This window comes from Eucalyptus grandis, chromosome 9 (assembly GCF_016545825.1).
Source record: "Eucalyptus grandis isolate ANBG69807.140 chromosome 9, ASM1654582v1, whole genome shotgun sequence".
Classification (NCBI taxonomy): Eukaryota; Viridiplantae; Streptophyta; class Magnoliopsida; order Myrtales; family Myrtaceae; genus Eucalyptus; species Eucalyptus grandis.
The window spans coordinates 35,495,804-35,518,629 of record NC_052620.1 but is presented as its reverse complement, the minus strand read 5'-3'; the positions used below and the strand labels follow the sequence as shown (position 1 = coordinate 35,518,629).

General features: G+C 41.3%; 2 protein-coding genes across 2 annotated transcripts; one reads left to right on the top strand and one right to left on the bottom strand.

The window, feature by feature from the left end:
- Positions 1–778: 778 nt before the first annotated feature.
- On the bottom strand, positions 779–2,107 carry LOC104420734 (vacuolar iron transporter homolog 5-like). Its single transcript, XM_039302572.1, has 3 exons — positions 1,922–2,107; positions 1,337–1,624; positions 779–1,087 (listed from the first exon to the last, which is right to left on the bottom strand). The coding sequence occupies exons 1-3, from the start codon at positions 2,105–2,107 to the stop codon at positions 779–781; spliced, it is 783 nt and encodes a 260-aa protein (XP_039158506.1).
- Positions 2,108–6,198: 4,091 nt separating this feature from the next.
- Positions 6,199–9,406, top strand: LOC104420736 (probable L-type lectin-domain containing receptor kinase S.5). Its single transcript, XM_010032525.3, has 2 exons — positions 6,199–7,559; positions 8,534–9,406. The coding sequence occupies exons 1-2, from the start codon at positions 6,308–6,310 to the stop codon at positions 9,364–9,366; spliced, it is 2,085 nt and encodes a 694-aa protein (XP_010030827.2). The 5' UTR covers positions 6,199–6,307; the 3' UTR covers positions 9,367–9,406.
- Positions 9,407–22,826: the final 13,420 nt, after the last annotated feature.

Below are 22,826 nucleotides of genomic sequence, written 5' to 3'. Positions count from 1 at the left end.
TGCTTTTTTTTCTTTTTTTTTTTTGGTAAGATGGAAAACTTGCTTGAATTTCGATTAAAATGCATCAAATGTAAAGAAAAAAAAAAAGGACGGAAAGTTTAGCCCACCGAGTGAGTGAAATCAAAATGTAATGACGTAAATGTTAGTTTTTTTTTTTTTTTGGTCGAGAACCTAAATGTTCTAAATGTTAGTTTAGTGACCACTAGTTAGGTTTACCCATGTAGCCAAAGTTCAATTCAAATAAAAGACATCAAATGAAAGGTTGACGAAAATCAGATGACTTATCTCATATAGACATTTTTTTTTATAGATATATCAACCTTTTATTTCGCCAAAGATCAGTGCTTCAAGTGCATCAAGGGAATGCACGGAACGGTTTTTAACTGAAATATTTTATACAATTAAGATTTGCCGATACCTTATGACATCAGATCACTGGACTTGATGGCCTGCGGAGAGGTCTCGGTTCGAAATTTAATTCACCAAAAGATGTATTGCGAAACAAAAGCTTATCCAACTTCATACGTACAAATTTCTCCTTCTGTATCGTATTTTACATTACGACATAGAATCTACAGTCTCAATGTCCGCGACAGTACAGCTACAAGAAGAAGAAAAGACGGAATGGAAAAGCAGCAGTGCATCTATGCATGTCATCTGTCACATATCAATGAAGAAGACGGAGAATGGAAAAGCAGCAACGGATTTTATGGGTCGCAACTGTCAGTTCTAGCCGTCAACAGAGAAATTGACGAGACAGGTGTGGCCGCCTTTGAAACTACTTGTCATCATCTTTATCGAAAGGCTTGAGCAACCCGTAAGTGATTCCCATGGCAATCCACCCACCGACTAGAACCCTCGCGGCCGAGACCTTCACCGGCGAACCGCCGAGATGAGCTCCAACGCCTCCGAACAGAGCAAGAGCTATGGAGGCAACCACCACGACAAACACGACCCTGAGCGTGTGTTGAGCGACGAAGATGGCCGGCAACAGAGGAAACAATGACCCGCAGAGGAAAGCCAAGGCAGACGCGGCAGCAGCTTTGTAAGGGTTGGGTAAAGCTTCTTCTTCGCAGATTGCTTCCTGCTTTGCTTTCGCAGTGTTTTCCGCATACACCTTGAGCGCAGGCGATCTCGGCGAGAATAGCGCGATCGACTGAGGCTCCACCCCCGTCGCCGGCGAACCCTTTTCCGAGATTTCGCAGATCAACATCCTGTGCGGAGTGCTTCCGGTAGGGGTCCGCTGAGTTTGCTCTGCCGAGTCGGTCTCGTCGTGCTTGGCAGCAGTGACGGTGATCTTAATCTCTTCTGGCTTCTCCATCTTGGCCACAGAGGCGCGCTTCTCAAGGTTCGCCTGCTCGATCTCTCTCTGGGTCGAGACCGAGACGAACTCTCCGACCGCCATGCTTAAAGCGCCCGCGAGAGCCCCCGCGATGCCCGAGAAGACCATGGACCGACGATCATCCCTGGCGGCGCCGACGCCGAGCATCAACGACGTGGTCGAGAGCAGCCCGTCGTTAGCCCCAAGAATGGCGGCCCGGAGCCACTGTGCCCGCTGCAACAGCTCGTTACCCGGTGCGTCGGTGGCCTCGGCCTTCTCCCCCGCTGTCGACGGAAGCTGGCTCTGCATGAGGAATCCCCAAGGTTGCAAGATCGCAAAGCGTCCGAGTGGATGGAGAGCGTGGCCTGCTCATGGAATCCACACGCCGAGCGCGTGGATGCTATATAAACCACACACGGGCTTCGAGAAGAAGATGCAAAATAGCTTAGGTGGTGACGACTCGTCGCGAAAGCGTACAAAAAACGGAGAATCAAGAACGGTGAGCTCGATGAGTCCTCCTGGATCGTGTCCCACTATAATATATACGAAAAACCCGGAACGACCCCATCAGGGCTGACGTGGCGATATTGGACGCCGTACGATGCGATCGGTACTGAGGTCGGAAGAAGGATGGAGACTCTTTTGCTGGACGCTGAGTCCGGTAACAGTGTAAACCACACGAGGGATCCTTTGTTTTTCAGTCAGCCGTCGAGGAGCCATCAACGATAGAGATAACGATGCATCATTCGCCTTTCCGATCCCGTTCAAGGGGCAACCATTGGGCATTTGAGGCGAAACGTCGAACCTCGTTCGCCACTGTTGTGCCCCGTGGCGTCCCCCCCGGCCGTCCTTCGGCAGTTGGACGACGCAGAGGTTTAATTTCAATACCTAGGAACTTACCATGTTTCGGTAGACGGATCTTTATGTTCAAATCTTCTTGTCTTGACGTCGCTGCCCGGTGCGATGGGTTCCCGTGTACCTCGTAATCAACTCAGCCAAACGGGAAGACCCAACTCATAGTTGTCTTAATGTAGTGGTCGTTTGTCTCGAGAGCTAGAAGCATCGCACTTCCAAAGTCCTTCATAGGTATTTACTAGCCCCATTGGAATACTACTCAACTTTGTGTTTCGAGTATTTCTGGAATGCTAATGTATTTTTTTCTTCCCACTCTGCCCTCGCTGAATTTTTGGAATTCCAGAAATGCCCCTACCATTTTCACGCGACAGTTGCTAGTCTCGGTTGCATCCAACGAAGGGTTTCGGGTTCGTTTATTTTTAATTAGCAAAAGTTATTAACAGTGTGGTTTTTTTCCTAGCAAAATTTAAACTAAAGTTGCTTCACAATGCGCTTCTACATTCCATGTCGCCAAATACTATTTGCATTTCGAAAAAATCATTTAGCTTGACATCTTTTGCATTTCCTTAAAAAGGCTTTCCCAAAAGCTAAACGAAATGTAGCATAAGCATGTGAGCTTACATTCCAATTATGATCAATTAAGCCTTGTGTTTTAAAAAAAAAAAAAATTGCATGGTTAATATGGATCTTCAATCTAAATAGCAATTTAGGACTCAAATTTAAAGTTGAAAATAATGTCGGGTCAAGCTTGTTTTATTAGTTGCCAGCTCTAAATTTTTGGAACCGGGAACCACCTTGATCTTGGCCGTTTCCCAAGTTAAATCAGGACCGGTGCTTACCCCCAATTGATTCGGATAGATTTTTTTTTTTTTTTAATCTTGCTGAGGGGGCACATAGAGATGGATTACTCTTTCTGGTTTTCAAAAGACATTTGACAGCGAAATTCCCAATCACTTCTTTCTCGGAATTCGTCTTGCAATTTTATCTTTTATTTCACGGGCTTTGTAATGTCATCACCGATGATACAAGAAGAAACTCAGTCGCATTCATCACCTGAATTTCCATTTCTTGCCAAATTACATATCACTTTCGTTTTTTTTTAGCATTTTAGACTTTTCCATACTTAAAATTCAGGATTTACATATCCAGCACTCTTTTTTATTTAATTTTTATTTTTGCTTTGTAAATTATAGTTGCCTTCTTGATAAATGGATGATTAATGGTTGATGCACTTCTCTCTATTAGCTGCAATTCGAGCGTTGGTTTTTAATCGGATCATTAGCACATACAATGTGATGGCTTCTTCCACGGTCGATTTGATGATTTATTCGCTCTTTCATGGTGCTCACATCATAAGTAGTAAGAATTTTGTTAAAACACACGTTTTATTGTAAAATAAAGCGGAAACTAACTGATGTTGCAATTCAAAACTTAACTCGGATGAAAAAATTACTAGAGAAATCAATGAGAAATGATATGAAAAAAAAAACACTAGAAATATACATGATTTCGTCCGATGTCGGTCTTTACCTTATAGAGAGAAGTAGCTACAAAGAATCCACCATACAATTACTCAATTCTTTAAATGTTTCTCAAACCCCAAAATCGTACCAATATATTGACAATTGTGTTTACTCACAATCCCAAGGTATACTCATCAAGAAGTTATAAAAATCCTACGGAATCCAGCATTTACGTTCTTGCGTCAATTCATCATCACTGCCTTTGAGTTCAAAGCTTAGTAAAATCGGCAATAGCCTTGTTGGCTGGTGAAGCTTTCATCTATAACTTTCACTTCGTTGAAGAATTTAGTGGGTTGTTGTCAATTCTTTAAGTTTTAGACTATTCAGACCAAATTATTAATATCGGCGAAGTTTGCTACTTTTTGATAATAATTAAAAATTGATCTTTTTTTTTTTGTGTCAGCAGTTCTTTTATTGATTCAGGCTCATTTTCTAGACAAAGTCAACAATATCATCTAGGTTTAAATGTGGAAACCCAATATAGGAAAAAATCAGGGACCACTCAAAAACTTCCACTAATCACTAAGACTAATAGATACATAAAATAATTTTTTCCAGTCACATACTAGAGACTTCACATAAGTATTATAGGCTCATTTTCTCACCACAAAGATGGATAAATATAAATGAGACTAAAAAACCCTAACCATAATCGGAGAATTCAAACATGATTCTCAACGAATGAAAATAATCAATTCATAGCTCTCGATTTCACGAACAACGTACTTTAATTTGAGCCAATTCCGTTAACGTTTGGCCTTTGGATGAAAGCCACAAAGTTGTGCCCCTTTTTGTTCTCTTCTTCTCCACGCTCTCGTGTGACTCTCTCGGGCGGGGACGACCTCTCCTCTCTCCCCTGGCCATGCACGAAGCTGCCACTAATTTTTTATTTTTGTTCTTTTCTTCCTTTTTCTCTTTTGTTTTGTTTTGATTTATGTTAGCTGGGCCCCACAAGAGGTGGACCTAGCCGACGATATGGAGTATGCACGTGCCCGGGGAATCAGTCAACTGTGGACGGTGAAGCCCCTTGACCTAGACAACGTCCACAGCCGAAGTTACTGGTTTATCCTGGAGTTTGTTATGAGAAGAGCTCATACAAAGCGAAACACGGGATCGCGCAGGACCAAGTTCATCTTCAAACTTATACGGCTGAACCAGATGTCGTCCGTAGACTATCTGTGATGATTACGCACAAGATTATGTGATTACAGGAAAAGCAGTACAAAGTACAGGCGTCTTACCCTCGAATTAATGGAAAGCTCAGCGCTAAGAACGTATAGAAATTTGACCATTCATGGACGGTTTGTGGACGAGATGACTCCACGAGTCATAATACAATTATCCTCCCAGTCAAGGATAAGAGGGACGCAATGTGCGCTTGACCATCTCCCCTGAAGACAAACAACGAAAGTGTCCATTGGTAATTTCATTTTTCCCTTCTTAATTTCCATCTGGAGCTCGTCCCGTGCTCATTTTGGCACGCCTGATCTAGTTCATCTTGACGGTGCGATCAAACATAGGGATGGGGCGTAAATAATGCTAAGTTGTCCAATATTAAATTCAGCAAAAGGTAGATATGTCTCTCGAACGCTTCTTTTATACTAAAATTATTTTGGGCATTTGTGCATGCGATTTGATTTAGTGAAGTCGAATTCAATTATAGGGATAATAGACCCTAAATCCATTTTTTTCTTGTCGAAAGAAAATTATATTCATTACTCAAAGGATGCGGAAGTACATAGTTGTCATGACAAAGCAAATCAAAATAGAGCATGAATACCGAAAAACAAAGTCAAATCTAGAACATAAGGAGGATGGATGGAGCAATTGTAAAATTAAGTGCAAACTCGTTCCACATATTAGTAATCGATTACTGGATCATGTATCTTTGTCAATGATGAACATATGTTGAAAATTCATTTTTCAATAATTATGACGTTGTCAATTGGTGGTGCGCGCCTATATTGGGCTTCCTCTACACCATCATCATACAGAAAAAAAAAAAAAATCATAATAAGTTAAATAAACATGTATCTAACATGTGAATGAGCAAATCTTCGTAATTCAATGAGATGCCAAAACTCTTGTAATCATCATTAAGACCGAAAGCAATGAACTTGTGTACAAACAGAGCAGACAAGCATCAAATCCCCAAAAGCATATTTCTTGAACTCTCAAATTTAGATTGGGAGATTATAGTATTCAAATTTAGAATTAGATCGAAAGAGTTCAAACTCTCACATCAAGAATTAGATCGAGTGAAGAGAACTCCCAAATCTAAATCAAAAGAAAAAAAAAAAAGAAAAGAGCGATAAATCACAAACATAATTGACAAAAGAGAGAGGGGAGAGTGAGACTAGCTTAAACCCTCCCCATGGTCGAAGAGAGAAAAAAGACTTTTCGGCTCCCTCTGCAAAGACTTTTCTCGAGTAATGTATTGGAAAGTTTCAGGCAACGATTGAGAGAGATAGAGAGAGGGGGAGGGTGTGATGTGTTTGAAGTAAAACAAAAACGAGGCCACCGCAGGTTCTTTATCTCCTCTTTTCTTCCTCCTCCTCCTTCATCGTCTTCTCGAATCCCCACCAAGACCCCCTCAAGCTTCCATGAAATGGGCCGAGCTCTAGCCCCTCTCCCGGTGAACCCCACCTTCCTCTCTCTCCTCCTCCTCCTCCTCCTCCATCTCATCTCCCCGTTTCAGCCCGTCGAAGCGCTGGGTTTCCAGTTCAGCACCTTCGATCCCTCCGCCGACTACGGCGCCTTGGAAGTCAAATCTCCGGCCCTCATCTACAACGATGCCCTCCAGCTCACCCCCGACTCCTCCAGTGGCACCGTCGACTTCATGAACAAATCCGGCAGGATCCTCTACAAGCAGGGCTTCAAGCTCTGGGACGGCCCCCCTGAAGCCCCCACCAAGATCGCCTCCTTCAACGCCTCCTTCGTCATCAACATCTTCCGGATCAACAACGGTACCCCCGGCGAGGGCCTGGCCTTCATCGTCGCGCCGGACCTGAACCTCCCGGCGGGGAGCTTCGGAGGCTACCTCGGGCTCACCAACGCCACCACCGACGGCCAAGCCAGCAACCACCTCCTGGCCGTCGAGTTCGACACCTTCAAACAGGACTATGACCCGGATGCGAACCACATCGGCCTCGACATCAACTCGGTCGAGTCCAACCAGACCGTCCCGCTGGCGGACCATGGTTTCGACCTCGCTCCGAACCACACCGTATTCTTCCACGTGTGGATCGAATATGATGGCGGCCAGGAGCTCCTGGAGGTCTACATGATCGACGAGGACGAGCCCACCCCGACGAAGCCCAAGCCGGCGTCCCCAATCATGACGGCGAGCCTCGACATGAGCAAGGTGGTGAACCAGAACTCCTACTTCGGGTTCGCCGCGTCGACCGGGGACAACGTGGAGCTCAACTGCGTGCTGGGTTGGAACATGACGGTGGAGGAGCTACCGAAGGGCACGCCGGCGGGGCTGGTGATCGGGCTAGCCGTTGGCATCCCGGCGGCGGCGTTGGCGGTGGCCGGGGTGGCCGCCCTAGGCGTCTGGGCGTGGCGGCGGAGGGCAGCGGCGCGCGACCCGAACATAGTAGGGACGCTGAAGAGCTTGCCGGGGATGCCGAGGGAGTTCAAGTTCAAGGATCTGAAGATGGCAACGGGGAACTTCGACGAGGGGAACAAGCTCGGGCAGGGAGGGTTCGGGGTGGTATACAAGGGGGTGTTGGCGGCGGAGAACCGGCAGGTGGCGGTGAAGAAGTTCTCGAGGGACGAGCTGAAGAGCAAGGACGACTTCTTGGCCGAGCTCACCATCATCAACCGCCTGCGCCACCGCCACCTCGTCCCTTTGCTCGGTAAGTTCGAATTCTCAGTAAAATTTATCATTTTTTATTCCTTTATTTTTTCGATGTCTTTTTTCATGAAAGTTGACGGGGCACGTTTCAAACAAAAAAGGTTTGAAAAAAATCCACTCTTGTACGTTTTTTTGTTGTTCGTGGAATTTATGTTTTTTTTTTTTCCTTTCCTGGAGCGGTCAAATTTCGGTTGCTTGATTAGATAGACGTAGATAATGTCCCCGCACGGCTACTTGGAAATTTTACTAACGTTGAATTGGAAAGGGTCATCGGTTCGATAATGGGTAGGTATCTATTTATATAGTTAAAAACAAATATTTTTGGGGAAATTTAAATTTCATCGATTGAGTAATTATGAAGCAAATATTCTGGAGAGCCACCCATATAAATTGACTCTTCCTGAAATCCATTCTTGGTCCACCCTCTCATCACATTTTTTTTATTTAAATTTTGTCGATTTATTAATTTATTTTCAAACGAAATTGCACTCCAATTCTAGACTTTGCAACCTACCAAGTAAAAGTCAAACATTATCTTAAAAAGAAATTTAATCAAGTCTTCCCGTTGTCGAAAACTTGTGATGAATGCACATTTAAAATGTGTCGACTCAGTATGACATGTCGCATGAATCGATGTTATCTTGAGAAATCATTGTCTTATTTTTTTTTCCTTGGGTAATGTCAAGATGTGCTAAATGAAATTCAAAAAAAAAAAAAAAAAAAGAAGTAAATTTTGAGAAAATGGCCCACCTCACTCGAAGCGGAAAACATGTTAGCTTAGCTTTATTGCTGGTCCAAAGATTTTATAGCCCCGTTTTGATTCGACTTTCTTAAGAGGCTTTGAGCTCCCGATCATTAAAAAAAAGGTTTGACTGGTCAAGCGGGAACCAAATCAGATTTATGACGTCATTTTTAATTCACGTAAATTAATTGGGAAAAAAGAAGAAGAAAATTCATTTTTTTTTTTTTTGACAGGGTGGTGTCATCAGACCGGGATGCTGCTCCTGGTCTACGACTACATGCCGAACGGTAGCCTGGACGGGCACATCTTTTGCGGCCCGGAGAGGCAGACGCTAGAGTGGAGCCACCGCTACAAGATCGTCGCCGGCGTCGGCTGTGCCCTCCACTACCTCCACGAAGAGTTCGACCAGATTGTCCTTCACCGCGACCTCAAGGCCAGCAACATCATGCTCGACTCCAACTTCAACGCCCGCCTCGGCGACTTCGGTCTCGCCCGCGCCATCGACGACGAGAAAAACTCCTACGCCGAGCTCGAGGGCGTCCCGGGGACGATCGGCTACATCGCCCCCGAGTGCCTCCACACCGGCAAGGCCACCCGGGAGTCCGACATCTTCGGCTTCGGCGCAGTCATCCTCGAGGTGGTGTGCGGCCAGCACCCGTGGAGGAGGGCCGGGTTCGACGGGTTCCAGTTCCTGGCGGACTGGGTATGGTCGCTCCACCGCGACGGGCGGATCCTGGAGGCGGTGGACGGGCGCCTGGGCGGGGACTACGCGGTGGAAGAGGCCCGGCGGCTGCTGCTCCTCGGGCTGGCTTGCTCCCACCCGATTGCCGCCGAGCGGCCCAAGATGCCCGCCATCGTGCAAATCCGTTCGGGGTCAATGGAAGTGCCGCGTGTCCCGCCTTTCAAGCCGGCGTTTGTCTGGCCCTCGGCTGGCCTGCTGAGCGAGGATGGAGACACCACAGACGTAACGCCGATGACGTCGTCCTCGAGGTTCGGGTCGGGCTGGAGGTCGAGAGACGTGAGTAAAGAAAGCGATGCCGGGTACAATGACAGCTCCCCCGTTTGAGATGGAAATATTAGAATCGGCTTGTAGGACTGCAACAGATCTGCGGGGAAAATATTATTTTTTTCCCCTCTTTCTCTTTTTCCTTTTTAATTAAAATTTTTCTTTATATCATTTTTCATTTGGATTGTAAATTTTTTTTTCTATTTTGTTCGATTTACTAATTTAGTTTTTTTTTTTTTTTTTTAAATATTTAGGCATCGTCTAATTGTTTATAAATTTTCTGTTTAAAAATCACTTTTGCTTCTTCAATTGCGAAAGAAGGAGGTCTACATACAATTGAAATGATTAGAGTTGAGTGCACTGTACGCGTCGCGAAGTGATCCGCGAGTGCGGTCCGCTTACTTCCCGCGGCAATATCCACGGCCTATGAAATTGCCCGCAAGCATAGATATGATCAGAACTGGGTGCTCTCACGATTGCTAGAGCTTTTTCGGCACGTAAGTTCCTGGAGATCCTTAGTTTTCTGAAGTCTTCGTTGTTTTGCCTGTTTTGGTTCCCGCAACAAAAAATTTCACCGAACAGTGCGTTTCGGTTTTATTAGGGGAGACTCAGATTCTGTGTTGAATCCATACAAAGAATGTCAAATGCAAATGCAAATATTATTTCCAATCTAAATATTACAACCTTGACAACCAATAGTGAAGATGACTCGATGACTAACGACTTCTGGGAATAGAATATGCCGGAATCTAATCAATGACACAACATGAACACAGCCTGTTGTGACTTATACTTCAAAGACCCTAACTATGTTAGAATTTAATCAACGACACCACTTGTTTGTCCGTAGAGCTGGAATTTAATCATCAACAATACCCATGGATAGGAAATATAATGCTGTAATCTAAGCGACAACACTGGATTTGTTACGCAACATCGGAATCTAATCAACGATGTTGGACCGGAGGTAGATACACACCGGAATTTAATCAACGACGGGAATCTTAAAGCTACAGCTAAAGTATGATAAAGTAAAGATAAAACAAAGGCAATTGTTGTGTTATTCCGGGTGTTCCTTGTTGGGTGGCTTGTGGTATTTATAGAGCAACCTAGTAACCGTCAATTGGTTAATCATTCCTTGAGAGTCGCTCTTAGTTTCTCCCATGTTCTTTGCTTCCTTCTTAACTGCCTTATCCACATCTTATTGTTTCCTGACTCGTCCAAAATGCTCACACAACTTAATTAGCAAGCAATAACCATTCCTTTAATTTTGTGTGCCCTTTTATGTATCGATTGTTCCCACTTGAATCTTAATGCTATCCCAAGACTTGGACACGTGGCAATTAACTACCTTGCCATCGAATTAAGCATCTCCACTTGTATGCCCAGCAACACTTAGCCTAAAGGTTCTTGAAAACTTTGGTCATCCTTGGCCTCTATGATTGATATGGACTGGATTGCTACTATTGTCACCCTTGTAACCAACACATGATAATGAGGGTAATTTTGAATGTTAACATATGTCCCCTTTTAAAAGGGGACATATTTCCTATACCTTGTGCTTTGTGCCATCTTTTTAGGATGATGATCATGCCTTTCTACATTCTCACATCTCTTTTCATGTATGCAACTGATACGGATTCATGTTTCCTATATTATCTTGACATGTCACTTCGAATTCCCATAGATAATTATTTCCTTTTTTTTAACTTTTGTCCTTTACTTGTACCTTAGGGATTTTCATTGTCACTCTGTCTTCTTCTTTAAACCTTAAATCCCTCTTGCAATTTCCTTCTCATTTCTATTTCATCATTCGCCATGGCACATAATGCTCTTGAGCATGATTCCAAAAGTTATATTGCCAATTTCGACGCTCTCCAAAGGGGTGAGCATGCTAGAAATTGTCGCTTTAGGTTATTGAGTGCCGTCGAGAATGAGTCCGATTGCTTTCTCTTGGGTCTTAGCCTTACTTATCATCACAATATTCCTCCATTTCTCAAGGCTTGCTTTCCTGCTAAGCATAATGAGACTCCGGCTCTTTAGCATCCCTCCATCTTGGATATTTGGTCTTCGACGTCTTCTTAGTTTCACAGATTTCCGTCGTTTGAAGCTAATTTTCATAAATGGTACCTGCGCCTAAAGGATGATATGGAGACTCGACTTTCTTGGATGAATGCAGGGATAGCGACGACATTGGAGGTCAGTATGTTGTCGCATGACTTGACTTGAGGGTTAGGAGGTTCTGTTATAAGCTTTTAGTCTCCATCGACAAATTGCTTCTTTTTCCCTTGGGGACCCATGACTATTACTCTTCTGGACATATTCACCATATTGGGCTTCGAACTACTTGGACCTGTCGAAGGCATACCTTTACTGGAGACACCTTTTATCTTGGAAGGAGTCCTCACCTACAGCAAGTTTGTAGAATGACTTGGTCATAAGTCTAGGCCTATCGAACCTTCCGAGTGTGTCACCTTTTTGTTGTACTGGCTATCGAAATATGTACTCCTTAGTCCAACACTCAAGATTTGCAAGGATTATCTACCAATTGCCTCAAATCTTGCAATTAGTAGACATCTTGCCTTAGCCCCACTTATTCTAGCTACTATGTAGAGAGGTTTTACTCATGCTTCACTATCAATGAAGTTCGAGGAGAGTGGCACTATTTCTAGTCCATTTTGGATCTGTATTTACCCTTTCTTTTTAGTGATGGCTCTCATGATCTTCCTTATTTTTTTCCGCCAAACTCTAAAAAGCCTCAAACTTGTCCTTTAGGTTGTCGACTGTTGAAATGTTTGCCCCAAGATGCACCCGTGCAGCTTCCTTATTTTACCTTTTATCTCTAAACCCTCTTGGGAACTAACCACAGCGATATTGAATTCTTCCCTTATGATCATGAAGAATTCTATTACCTTTTGATCAAGACGTTGTAGGTGATTATCAAGGTTTCTGGATTCATGCACTATCCTTAGTGGATCTTCTGCTATGGTTGTCTTTGAAAGGCATATTCTATCCGGGCTTCAAAATATATTCTCCCCATCACCGTGCTAGGCAATTTGGTCTCTATCAAGCCATTCCAATGCAAATTTCCTATTCAATAGGTTTTCCTTGGATGAACAAAGAAATATAACCTTGAGAAGCGTGATCCCCTTATCTGCTGCTCCTAAATAACCAATGCCATGTACGCTAGATATGCCTTAGATCTTATTGAGGATTTTCAGTCTCGCCTTGGCTACAGCCTTGAGTGAATGACTTGGTGGGTCTCATTTACTTATGGGAGCCGTTATGAATAAGCCACTAAAACTGCAATTGCTCAAAGTAAGCGACGAGGTGTGAAACTGAAAGCAACCAACCAAAAGGGTAAAGAGATCATTAGTTTCAATGATCCTTCTGACTCTACCGTATCTAGCATTGGTCTTTCATCAAGCATGTAAGACGCAAAATGTGTAATCTCATGATTTCCATAACTAGAACAAGAGTACATATAATCGAGTAGAAAGATTAATGCACCTGTTTTAAAATCCATCGTTCTTAATGCGGAAGCGGAAAAACAATGATTCATGCATAAGTCATTCTCTTTTATTGCCATCTGTATCACTAGCTCAATGAGATGACCCCTCACCATTTTGCGCTAGGTAAATGCTCATTTTGTGAGGATACTTGTGAGAATTAAGGTTAGAGAAAAGACTTGAGCACTATTTATAGAGTTTCCAACCAATCCCTCTTATTACGGGCCAGGCTCAACTCAGCCCACACTAGTTAGCCCATATTAGACTAATTAGAAAACCTTTTATCTCACTTTAGATCAACTAATATCATAAAACGCTAAATTACAATATCAATTAATGTAATCCACATTAGGAAAACTCTTACATTCTCCAACTTGGGCTATATTAATTGAAATTGTATTATATGTGTGCACATTAATCTAGAAATAATTCTTAATAGCCAATCACATCCCATAAAGTCTCAAACATTGAATTATGACGGTAATTGCATGTATACATATAGAGCTTTCCATGGTCACGAGTGCTTTCAACTTTATTGATATGAATTCAATATGGTGCGTAGCAAATGGATAACATCTCTCATAGAAAGAATCCATTTGATAGTCACCATTCTCTTACCTTAAGTGTCACAAAAAAACTTGTGAGAATATCTTTATGGTTCTAATAAATCCACATATGCATTGTCTTTATGGTTAACATTTCTTTATGTATAACAAGACATACGCACAAGGCTAATAATCAAATATCCCTAGCCTCCACTCAAGGTTTATACAATACATTGAGACTTTTATCAATATGTATTCAACATAATGACAATACATTCAAAAATATTTTATTGAATGTGAAAGTTGATACATATCAAACTGTTACTAAGTGTAATGAACACATATGTAACCTTTATTAGAGTAAAACCAAAATATCTCCCACTAAACAATAGCATGTCATGATGCTCCTAAGTCCATATTAATGACATGTCCACGAAGTCATTTAGTTAATGGATCTGTAACCATATCATTTGTGAAAATATGATATATTATAGCGTCACATTTCTGTATAGTTTCTTTATGGTCAAAAATTTGATTGTCATATATTTAGACCCCTTGAGACCTCTATTATTAATAAATAATACTACAAATTTATTGTCTTAATACATTCGTATGGGTCTATCCATAAAGTTAAAAACAGTCAACTTCTTATAGAGTTCCGGAGCCTAATAGCCTAAGTAACAGCCTAAAAGAATGTTACAAACTCTACTTATATAGTAAAAGAGGAAATAGAGCTTTATTTACTGCATTTTTTGCTAACATAAATATGTATTTCGTTATTGACCTCATGTCATCCTAACAGTCAATAAAGTGTACATCTAAATACCCTATTAGCTGCAAGACTTGAACATGTATGTAAATTAGTATACATTATACTTTTAAGTGCACTGACACAAGATATATCCTTTAATTAGATTTTCTCAATATCTAAATAAGGACAATATAATAGATTTAGTCCATCACCCTTAATGACAGGATCAATTCGTGACTTGCAGTGATGTATATTGAATATTACCAACAAATGTCATCTGAGATAAATCCTATATATATGGCAAGAACAATCCTTATGGATCTTAGTGTAAAGGACAAAAAATGCCTTAAGGTCACTACTTGTCAACAAATTATCAGATACATAGAGTATGATAAAAATAAATTTCCTCCCACCGATCTTGTAGTATATATACCAAATTACTTTGTTCCCAATTAAACGAAATGACAACACTATGAAACTTTAATAATATTGTCTGGAAACTTATTTAAGACCATGAATGAGACTTTTCAGTCTACACACAAGTTTACTTGAATCATTTATTGCAAAATCCTCCGATTGCACTATATAGATTTTGTTATCAACGTGTCCATTTGAAAAGATAATATCTATTTAGTATAACTCCATATAAAAAAAAAAAAAAATTGAGCTAATAATGCTATGTTCACTCTGATATATATTTCATTGTCCACCCCTCTTTCAAAATGAAAACTTTGGCTACTAGTTTAGCTTTAAACTCCACAATCTTTCTTTGAAATCATTTTACTTTTATACACCTATTTGCAACTAATGAGCTTGTGATCTTTAGGAAAATCAGTAAGTTTCCAAACACTATAATATTTCATAGATTGCACATCGTCTTTTATGGCATCTAATCACATATTTGATTGAGGATAAGAAACAACATTTATATAAGTCACTAAATGAACCATGTAGTGGATATTGCAATTTCGATGCCAATTTCCTATTCAATGGGTTTTCTTGGGATGAACAAGAAAAAATATAACCTTGAGAAGGCAATCCCCTTGTCTGCTATTCCCAGATAACCAGTGCCTTGTATGCCCGATATGCCTTGGATCTTATTAGGTTTTTTAGCCTCGCCTTGGCTACATCCCTGAATGGATGACTTGGTGGGTCTCATTTACTTATGGGAACCCTTATAAAGAAGCCACTAAAACTGCAACTGATGGAATTAAGCCGTGAGGTGTGAAACCAAAGGGTAAAGAGATCGCCAGTTTCAATGTTCCTCCTGACTCTGTTGTATCTAGTATTGGTCTTTCATCAAGCAAAGTTCATCTTGACCTAGAAGTGTCAGAAGAATCAGAGGATGAAGCCATTGACACTAACGAAGAGCCTGTTGAAGGGACTTTTAACTTTGTTTTGCTTGTCGTATTCCTAGCTTCTTATGTTTCTTCCCATGTATCTTCTGCTCATTTAGATCCTTCTATATTTTGCATAATACCATACTTAGAAAAAGAAGAAACAAGGGTGGAATTGATGCCCCAACTGAAGAAAAGAAAGAAGACTTCTCCTATTTCACCGAAGAAGCAACCCAAAACTTCTACCGATAATCTTGCTCAAGTCATTTCCACTCGTACTAATATATCCGAGAAGACTCCAGCCTCCTCTGTCAATATCCTGCCATCAATGATACTCCCCCTATCAGTGACGCTACCTGCTCTCCAATGCTGCTGGCTTACAAATCTAATCCTCATCCCTTAATTGTTCACCATAAGTTCCCTATTTATATGGTTTAGTGATTTCATTGAGTGTTTCTTATTTTAACCATCCGCTTCAAATGATAGCTGGGTCATTAGCTGCCACTAGCGGTTTTACTTATTCTGAGGCTCCTATTACTTCAGCTCCTACTTCGACTGGGCATACTACAATTTCAGAAACTGGTACTTCCCTCTACTTGTCTTTATTAGTCATTCAACTCTGACTGGGTCTCAATCTTCTCTTTCTTCTTCCTTTCCAGTGACTTCGACAATGCCTACTTTATCAACCGGCTTAATGTCACCAGCGATGCCTTCTCCCATATTTGCTATTCCTCCCATTAGGACTTCATCGATGCCTTCTGCATCGGCTCCTCTAACACAACCTCAAGTAGATAACTCTTCTCCCATGTTGCAGAAAATGAGCAATCGAACAGTAAAATAGATAGAACAAGAAAATAAATTGGATATCAAGTTTACGTAGTTTAGTCATAGTGACCTACTCCTCAGGGAAATCAGCAACAATTCCACTATAGGTCAAACAATACAACGGAGATTACATACTTGAGTCACTCAAACACTCATGATATTTTCCAAGCCATAATTACACCCAATAACACATGTAGTGTTTAGTCTTGAAATTCCTTATAAAATAATCTCTCAATCTCACGAGGGAATTAAATAGAAATTCTTATCACAAGAATTTAATTTGACTTCAATACTAAAATTATTGGTGTATTTCCACAGAGAAATAATCCACGCCAAGCGCTCGATCACCATGGCACTTCGAGACTTTGTGCTTTTTCTCCAAATATGGACATCATAAAGACCACGCTCGGTAACGACAATTATGTTTTAAGCCCTCACGGCATATCAACAATGGTGCCCTTACCCACATATACCAAGGGGATCCACGCATCAAGTCATTCTCCTCTATTGCCCTCCGTATCACTGGCTCAATGAGGTGGCCCCCCTCACGTTTAGCGTTAGGTAAACGCCCCTTAGGTGAGGATACATGTGAGAATCAGGGTTAGAGGAGAGACTTGAGCACTATTTATAGAGTTTCCAGCCAGTCCTTCTCATTACGGGCCAGACTCAACTCGGCCCACACTAGTCAGCCTATATTAGACTAATTAAGAAACATTCTATCTCACCTTAGACCAACCCTGTTTTACGGTAACCGTAAACACAGTAAATTACAATATCAATTAATTTAGTCCACATTAGAAAAACTCTTACAATCCACACACCGACCAGAACCCTCGCGGCCGAGACCTTCACCGGCGAACCACCGAGATGAGCTCTGACGGCTCCGAACAGAGCAAGTGCTATGGACGCGACTACTGCGACAATCACGACCCTCAGCTTGTGTTGAGCGACAAAGATGGCCAGCAACAGAGGAAACAAAGACCCGCAAAGGAAAGCAGAGCCAGATGCAGCCGTGGCTTAGTAAGGGTAAGGTAAAGCTTCTTCTTCTCCATCGGTTCTTTCGTGCTTTGCTTTCGCAGCGCTTTCCACGATCACCTTGAGTGCAGGTGATCTCAGCAAGAATAGCACCATCGACTGAGGCTCCACCACCGTCGCTGAGGACCCATTCTCCAGTATTTCACAGATCAACATCCTTGGCTCGGCTGAGTCGGTCCCGTCATGCTTAGTAGCAGTGACGATGATCTTAATCTCTTATGGCTTTTCCATCTTGGCCACAGAGGCGCGCTCCTCAACGTTCGTCTGCTCGATCTCTCTCTGGGTCGAGACCAAGACAAACTCGCTGACCGCCATGCTGAAAGCACTTGCAAGAGCCCCCGCAATGCCCGAGAGGACCATGGACCGATGATCATCCTTCGTAGCGCCAACGCCTAGCATCAATGACGTGGTCAAGAGTAGCCCGTCATTAGCCCCAAGAATAGCTGCTCGGACCCACTGAGCTCACTGCAACAGCGTAGTAACCCGAGTGTTGGTGGTCTCGGCCTTCTCCCCCATTGTTAATGGAGGCTCAGCCTGCCCCCCAAGAATCTGCGATGAGTCCATGAGAAATCCTATTGGGAATAATGGATTCCCCAAAACGGATCCAACACTAAATTGAACCCCTAAAACGAACGCGGAAGATGAGCCAAGGATTCACATGTATCACCGATCAAAGATACACCACGGAATCGAGCGTACCTTATTTTCCGCAGATTAAACACCAATATTGAAGTTCGAGGAAGAATCATGATCTCATTCCACCAAGGAGCGTACTGTTGCTTTTGAATGGGAGAAAACTCTTGGGGGGGGGGGGAGAGCGTCTTCAGAACGTACGTTCTTTTTGTTTCAAGTGAGGGGGAGAGTATCAACTATATGTACCCCTTGAAAATACGTTATTTCCCTTAAGACGCCTCTTCCAAAAGACGTAACCCCTCAACATATAACGTTTCCCCCAAAAGAAATAACATTTCATATCTCAACCCTTCCTCCATGGGCCCTTATATTGCGGGCCGGACTTTTAGGCCTAACATGGGTGGATGGGCTCACTTAGGCCCATCATCACATATAAAAAACCATCATCTCCCACTTGCACATGGTGGGCCGAATAAGATCATCTTTACCCCTCTACAACATTCATACCGGTGGATAATCCGTGCGACCAATATACTTTAAGAGCTCGTTATCATACATCCGTTATGAATATATAGCAGCTCATAATGGACATCACAGTTTGAGTAGATTTAGTATGCAGTACCATAGATCGATCGATCACATTTATATCTCTCTTGATCTCTTTTTAAACAATGATATATTGTATTCACAATTATGATTGTCCCATAAAACAATCATAATTGGTCGACCAGTGAATACAAAACTAAAATGTGATTCTCCAAATTCGATCTTCCTCTTTACTTGAAACTTTCAATTTCAGTTCAACTTGTTTTTTTAGAAATGTCCCATTAGATCGAATTAATTCATAATCATTGGCAACATCCTAAAATAGCAAACACCGAATAGAAATCTTGAGAATAAGTAAGAGTCATGAGAGCACTAAATTGATGAACTCTTCTCCTTAAGAGTCCCACACGGCATAAAAGTTGAGATCAAAATTTTGCCACTCTTATTGGTCGTCTCATGCTTACATAGTATGAAATACGTATTACGGTATTAACTCATTTCCCATGGAACGTATGTCTACACCTTCAATACCGTACAGATGATAGTTCAAACATACCTAATGTCTAATTTGAGTTCACATATCTACTCATTCACAGAATTCATCAGAACTCACATCTGGCATCATAGATAAATAAAGTAAAATATGTGAGTTATTTTACTTTCGAACATGGTAAATATTATGTCATCATCTTAACACTCAGTTAAGGTGACATACATTTTAAACTTGAGCTCTCGATTATCACCTAAATAATAAACTTTAAAATTGTCTTATCTCTATTTATTACATAGTATATAGAGACGATTACCCGTGTAAGTGGGCTAATCTTTTATCTGTCCAACATACTTTATCAACTTCATATAATGCACTAAGCATTAAGATGCATAAACGTCAAGTAAAGATTCATAGGCATTAATAATGAAAAACACAAATTCATTAAATGTGAACACTTCAAGGAAAATTACAATATTCAATACATCAGTCTCTACGTAGTCCTAGAGATTTTACATGACCACAAAACACATCTCTAGGTATTGGCTTTGTCATAAGATCTGCTACTATTCTATGCGTAGATATGTACTATAAGTTCACATCTTTTCGTGCAATCATATCTTTGACAAAATTATATTTGATATCTATATGTTTGGTCTTGCCATAATATTTTGGATCTTTGATGTATGCTATAGCTGCTTGGCTATCATAGATAACCAATAATGGACTTTGCAATATACCCAATAATACCTAAATGATCCAAAAATATCTCTTAAGCCAAACTTTTTCTTGTACTACTGCTGGTAATGCCACGAACTTAGCTTCCATCGTGGACAAGGCTATATACGTTTGTTTCTTACTGCTCCATGATATGTCGCCATTATTCAATAAGAAAGCAAATCCAGAAGTAGATTTCCTTTCATCTAAATCTCCTCCCTAATCAGCATCTGAATAACCTTCAAGTCGTAGATCCTTTCATTGATAATTCAGCTTGTAATCAGCAGTTCCCTTCAGATACTTCAGTATTTTTTTAACGGCTTTCCAATGTGCTTGACCTGAATTGGATTGATATCTACTCACCATTCTAACTGTAAAACATATGTCAGGTCTTGTACACATCATAGCGTTCATGAAGCTCCCAATAGCACTAACATAAGGAACATGTTTCATTTGTTCCTTCTCTTGTGGAGTCCTTGGACACAGTCTATGACTCAATCATTCACCTTTTACAATAGGAGTATCTATGGGTTTACAATCTTGTGTACGAAATCGTTCAAGAATCTTATTTATGTATTTTTCTTGCGAAAGAGATAATGATCTCTTCGAACAATCTCTTGAAATTTTAACTATGCAGCCTCACACATATCTTTCATCTCAAAGTTGGAAGATAACCAACTCTTGACAGTATTAACAAACTCCATATTACTTCCAGCAATTAGTATATCATCAACATATAATGATATGATCACAAATTGATCTTTAGATCTTTTGATATATACACAATGATTCTCATCAACCGTTGTAAAATCATGTCATTATGGTATTATGAAACCAGCAGATTGTTCTATATATATTTTTTCATATAATTCTTCATTAAGAAAAGCAGTATTTACATCCATTTGATGTAACTTAAGATCCATACTTGCCACTATTGCTAGAATAATGCAAATCGAGGTAAATCTCACTATAGAAGAAAATGTTTCTTCATAATCAATTCATTCATATTGATTATACCCATTCGCCACAATGTGAACTTTATGCCTTTCTATTGAGCCATCAGCTTTACGTTTTATTTTGAGAACCCACTTGTTCTCAATAGCTTTGTGTCTTTTTGGAAGATCAACAAGTTCTCAAACATAGTTTGACTTCATTGACTCCATCTCCTCTTCCATTGCATGCATCCATTTTTTCCTACTAGGGCAATTTAGAGCCTCATTAACATTTCTTGGCTCATTCTTATGGAGCAACCATAAAAGTTTCCCCTTCAATGTCAAAATGTCGATGGGGAATACTTTTACAATTTGTTCGCCGTATGGGAGATTGTACACTTTGTACATCATTCCCCATCATGCTCCCACTCGGATTAGATAATGACGATATCATCTCATCATGTGGTTGTAATTGAGAGTGAGTTGAATTAAATTCACCACTTCTCGTGTTACTCCCACTTGGATGAACTCCATTAAGTTCATTATCTTGATCAAATGTTTCAAATAGAGAGTAATCCTCACCTATTTCGCCCTTCTTAGGAAATTCATTCTCTAAGAATGTGACATCCCGTGATTCGAATTCAGTTATACTTCCACTTTCCTGCTCACCTATAAACACATACCCTTTCGAGTGTTCAGAGTATCTTATGAAAATACTCTTCATTTCTCTAAGACCCGATTTCCCAAACTTGTGAGAGAGCTCATGAGTATAGGTAGCACAACCCCATGGTTTAAGAAAACTTAAGTCTAATTTTCTACATGTTTATAACTTATATGGAGTGAAAGTAACTGATTTGGAAGGCACCCGGTTAAGTATATAGGCAGCAGTTAATAACGCATCACTCCAAAAAGTAATAGGTAAGTTAGCATGTGCCATCATGGATCTAACCATTTTCAGTAGGGTTCTGTTCATTCTCTTCGCAACACAATTTTGTTGAGGGGTATATGGAATAAACAACTGTTTTTCTATTCATTTTTCATCACATAATTTTCTGAACTCATCAGATAAATATTCTCAACCTCGATTGGATCTAAATACTTTTATTTTCTTGTCTAATTGATTTTCTACCAAGTTCATAAACCTTTTGAAACAACTCAATGCTTCAGATTTATGAGAAATCAAATAGACATATCCGAATCGAGTATAATCATCTATAAATGTGATGAAATAAATAGTCATTCCTCTCACATTCATTAGACCACAGACGTCAGAATGAATTAAATGCAAAAAAAATTCAGCTCTTTTACTTTTTTCAAATGGTCTTATTGTCATTTTCCCTATAAGACAATGCTCACATATGGGCAAATCGACTTTTTCAATGTTGCCCAACAAGCCCTCTTTGTCTAGTTTATTCATACGTTGTTAGCCAATATCACCAAGTCTAGCATGTCACACATTCACATCATTATCATATAAATTAGAAATGTGAAAATGAGATAACAAACATTGGCATTACCATAGTTAATATTTAATATAATGAAACAATCTATAAAATAACCACAACCATAGTAATTTGTATCCAAATACAAATCTACACCACTGTTATGAAAGTTCATATTAAAACCACGCTTAACCAACACTAAAACAGACACTAAATTTCGACAAATCTCCGGAGCATGCAATACTTCATGTAGGAACAAAGGGGGTGTTTGGTTGGGCATTCTCAAAGCCCCTTGGACCCCCAAAGCCCATTGGGGGAAAATTTTAGTGTTTGGCAAATTTTTTGGAAGCCCCTTTGCCCAAGTATGAGCATTCGGAATGCTTAATGCCCAATGCTGGGGAGGGGCAGCATTGGGCATTCGGCATTTGGGAAATGCCACGCCTACTGTACATCATTTTTCTTCGTCGTCTTCTTCTTCTTCTTTCCGGCCACTGAGCTTCTCCGGCAGCCACCACCGCTACCGCCTGAGGGTCGCGCGTCGCCGGTGACCACCGTCTGGGGGTACCGCAACACGCGACCCAGGCGACGCGGACCTCAGGCGGCGTCGCCTGAGGTCGTGCGAACCTCAGGCCGCCAGATCTGGCAGTTCGGAGGCCAGATCTGGCGGTTCGGCGGCCAGATCTGGCCGTCCGGCCGCCGATCTGGCCTCTACAACCTCGGGCGCCTAAGGTCGCGCCTCCCGTGACGACGACGTCACC

What these genes read in the sequence shown, in the direction of transcription:
- LOC104420734 (XM_039302572.1), bottom strand. Translation starts at nt 2,107, where the DNA reads ATGCCCAATGGTTGCCCCTTGAACGGGATCGGAAAGGCGAATGATGCA. An exon ending in ACCTCAGTACCGATCGCATC is followed by an intron (nt 1,625 to 1,921) that starts GTACGGCGTCCA and finishes TTCCTCATGCAG; the next exon opens with AGCCAGCTTCCGTCGACAGC. An exon ending in AGGCGAACCTTGAGAAGCGC is followed by an intron (nt 1,088 to 1,336) that starts GCCTCTGTGGCC and finishes GCGAAAGCAAAG; the next exon opens with CAGGAAGCAATCTGCGAAGA.
- LOC104420736 (XM_010032525.3), top strand. Translation starts at nt 6,308, where the DNA reads ATGGGCCGAGCTCTAGCCCCTCTCCCGGTGAACCCCACCTTCCTCTCT. An exon ending in CCACCTCGTCCCTTTGCTCG is followed by an intron (nt 7,560 to 8,533) that starts GTAAGTTCGAAT and finishes TTTTTTTGACAG; the next exon opens with GGTGGTGTCATCAGACCGGG.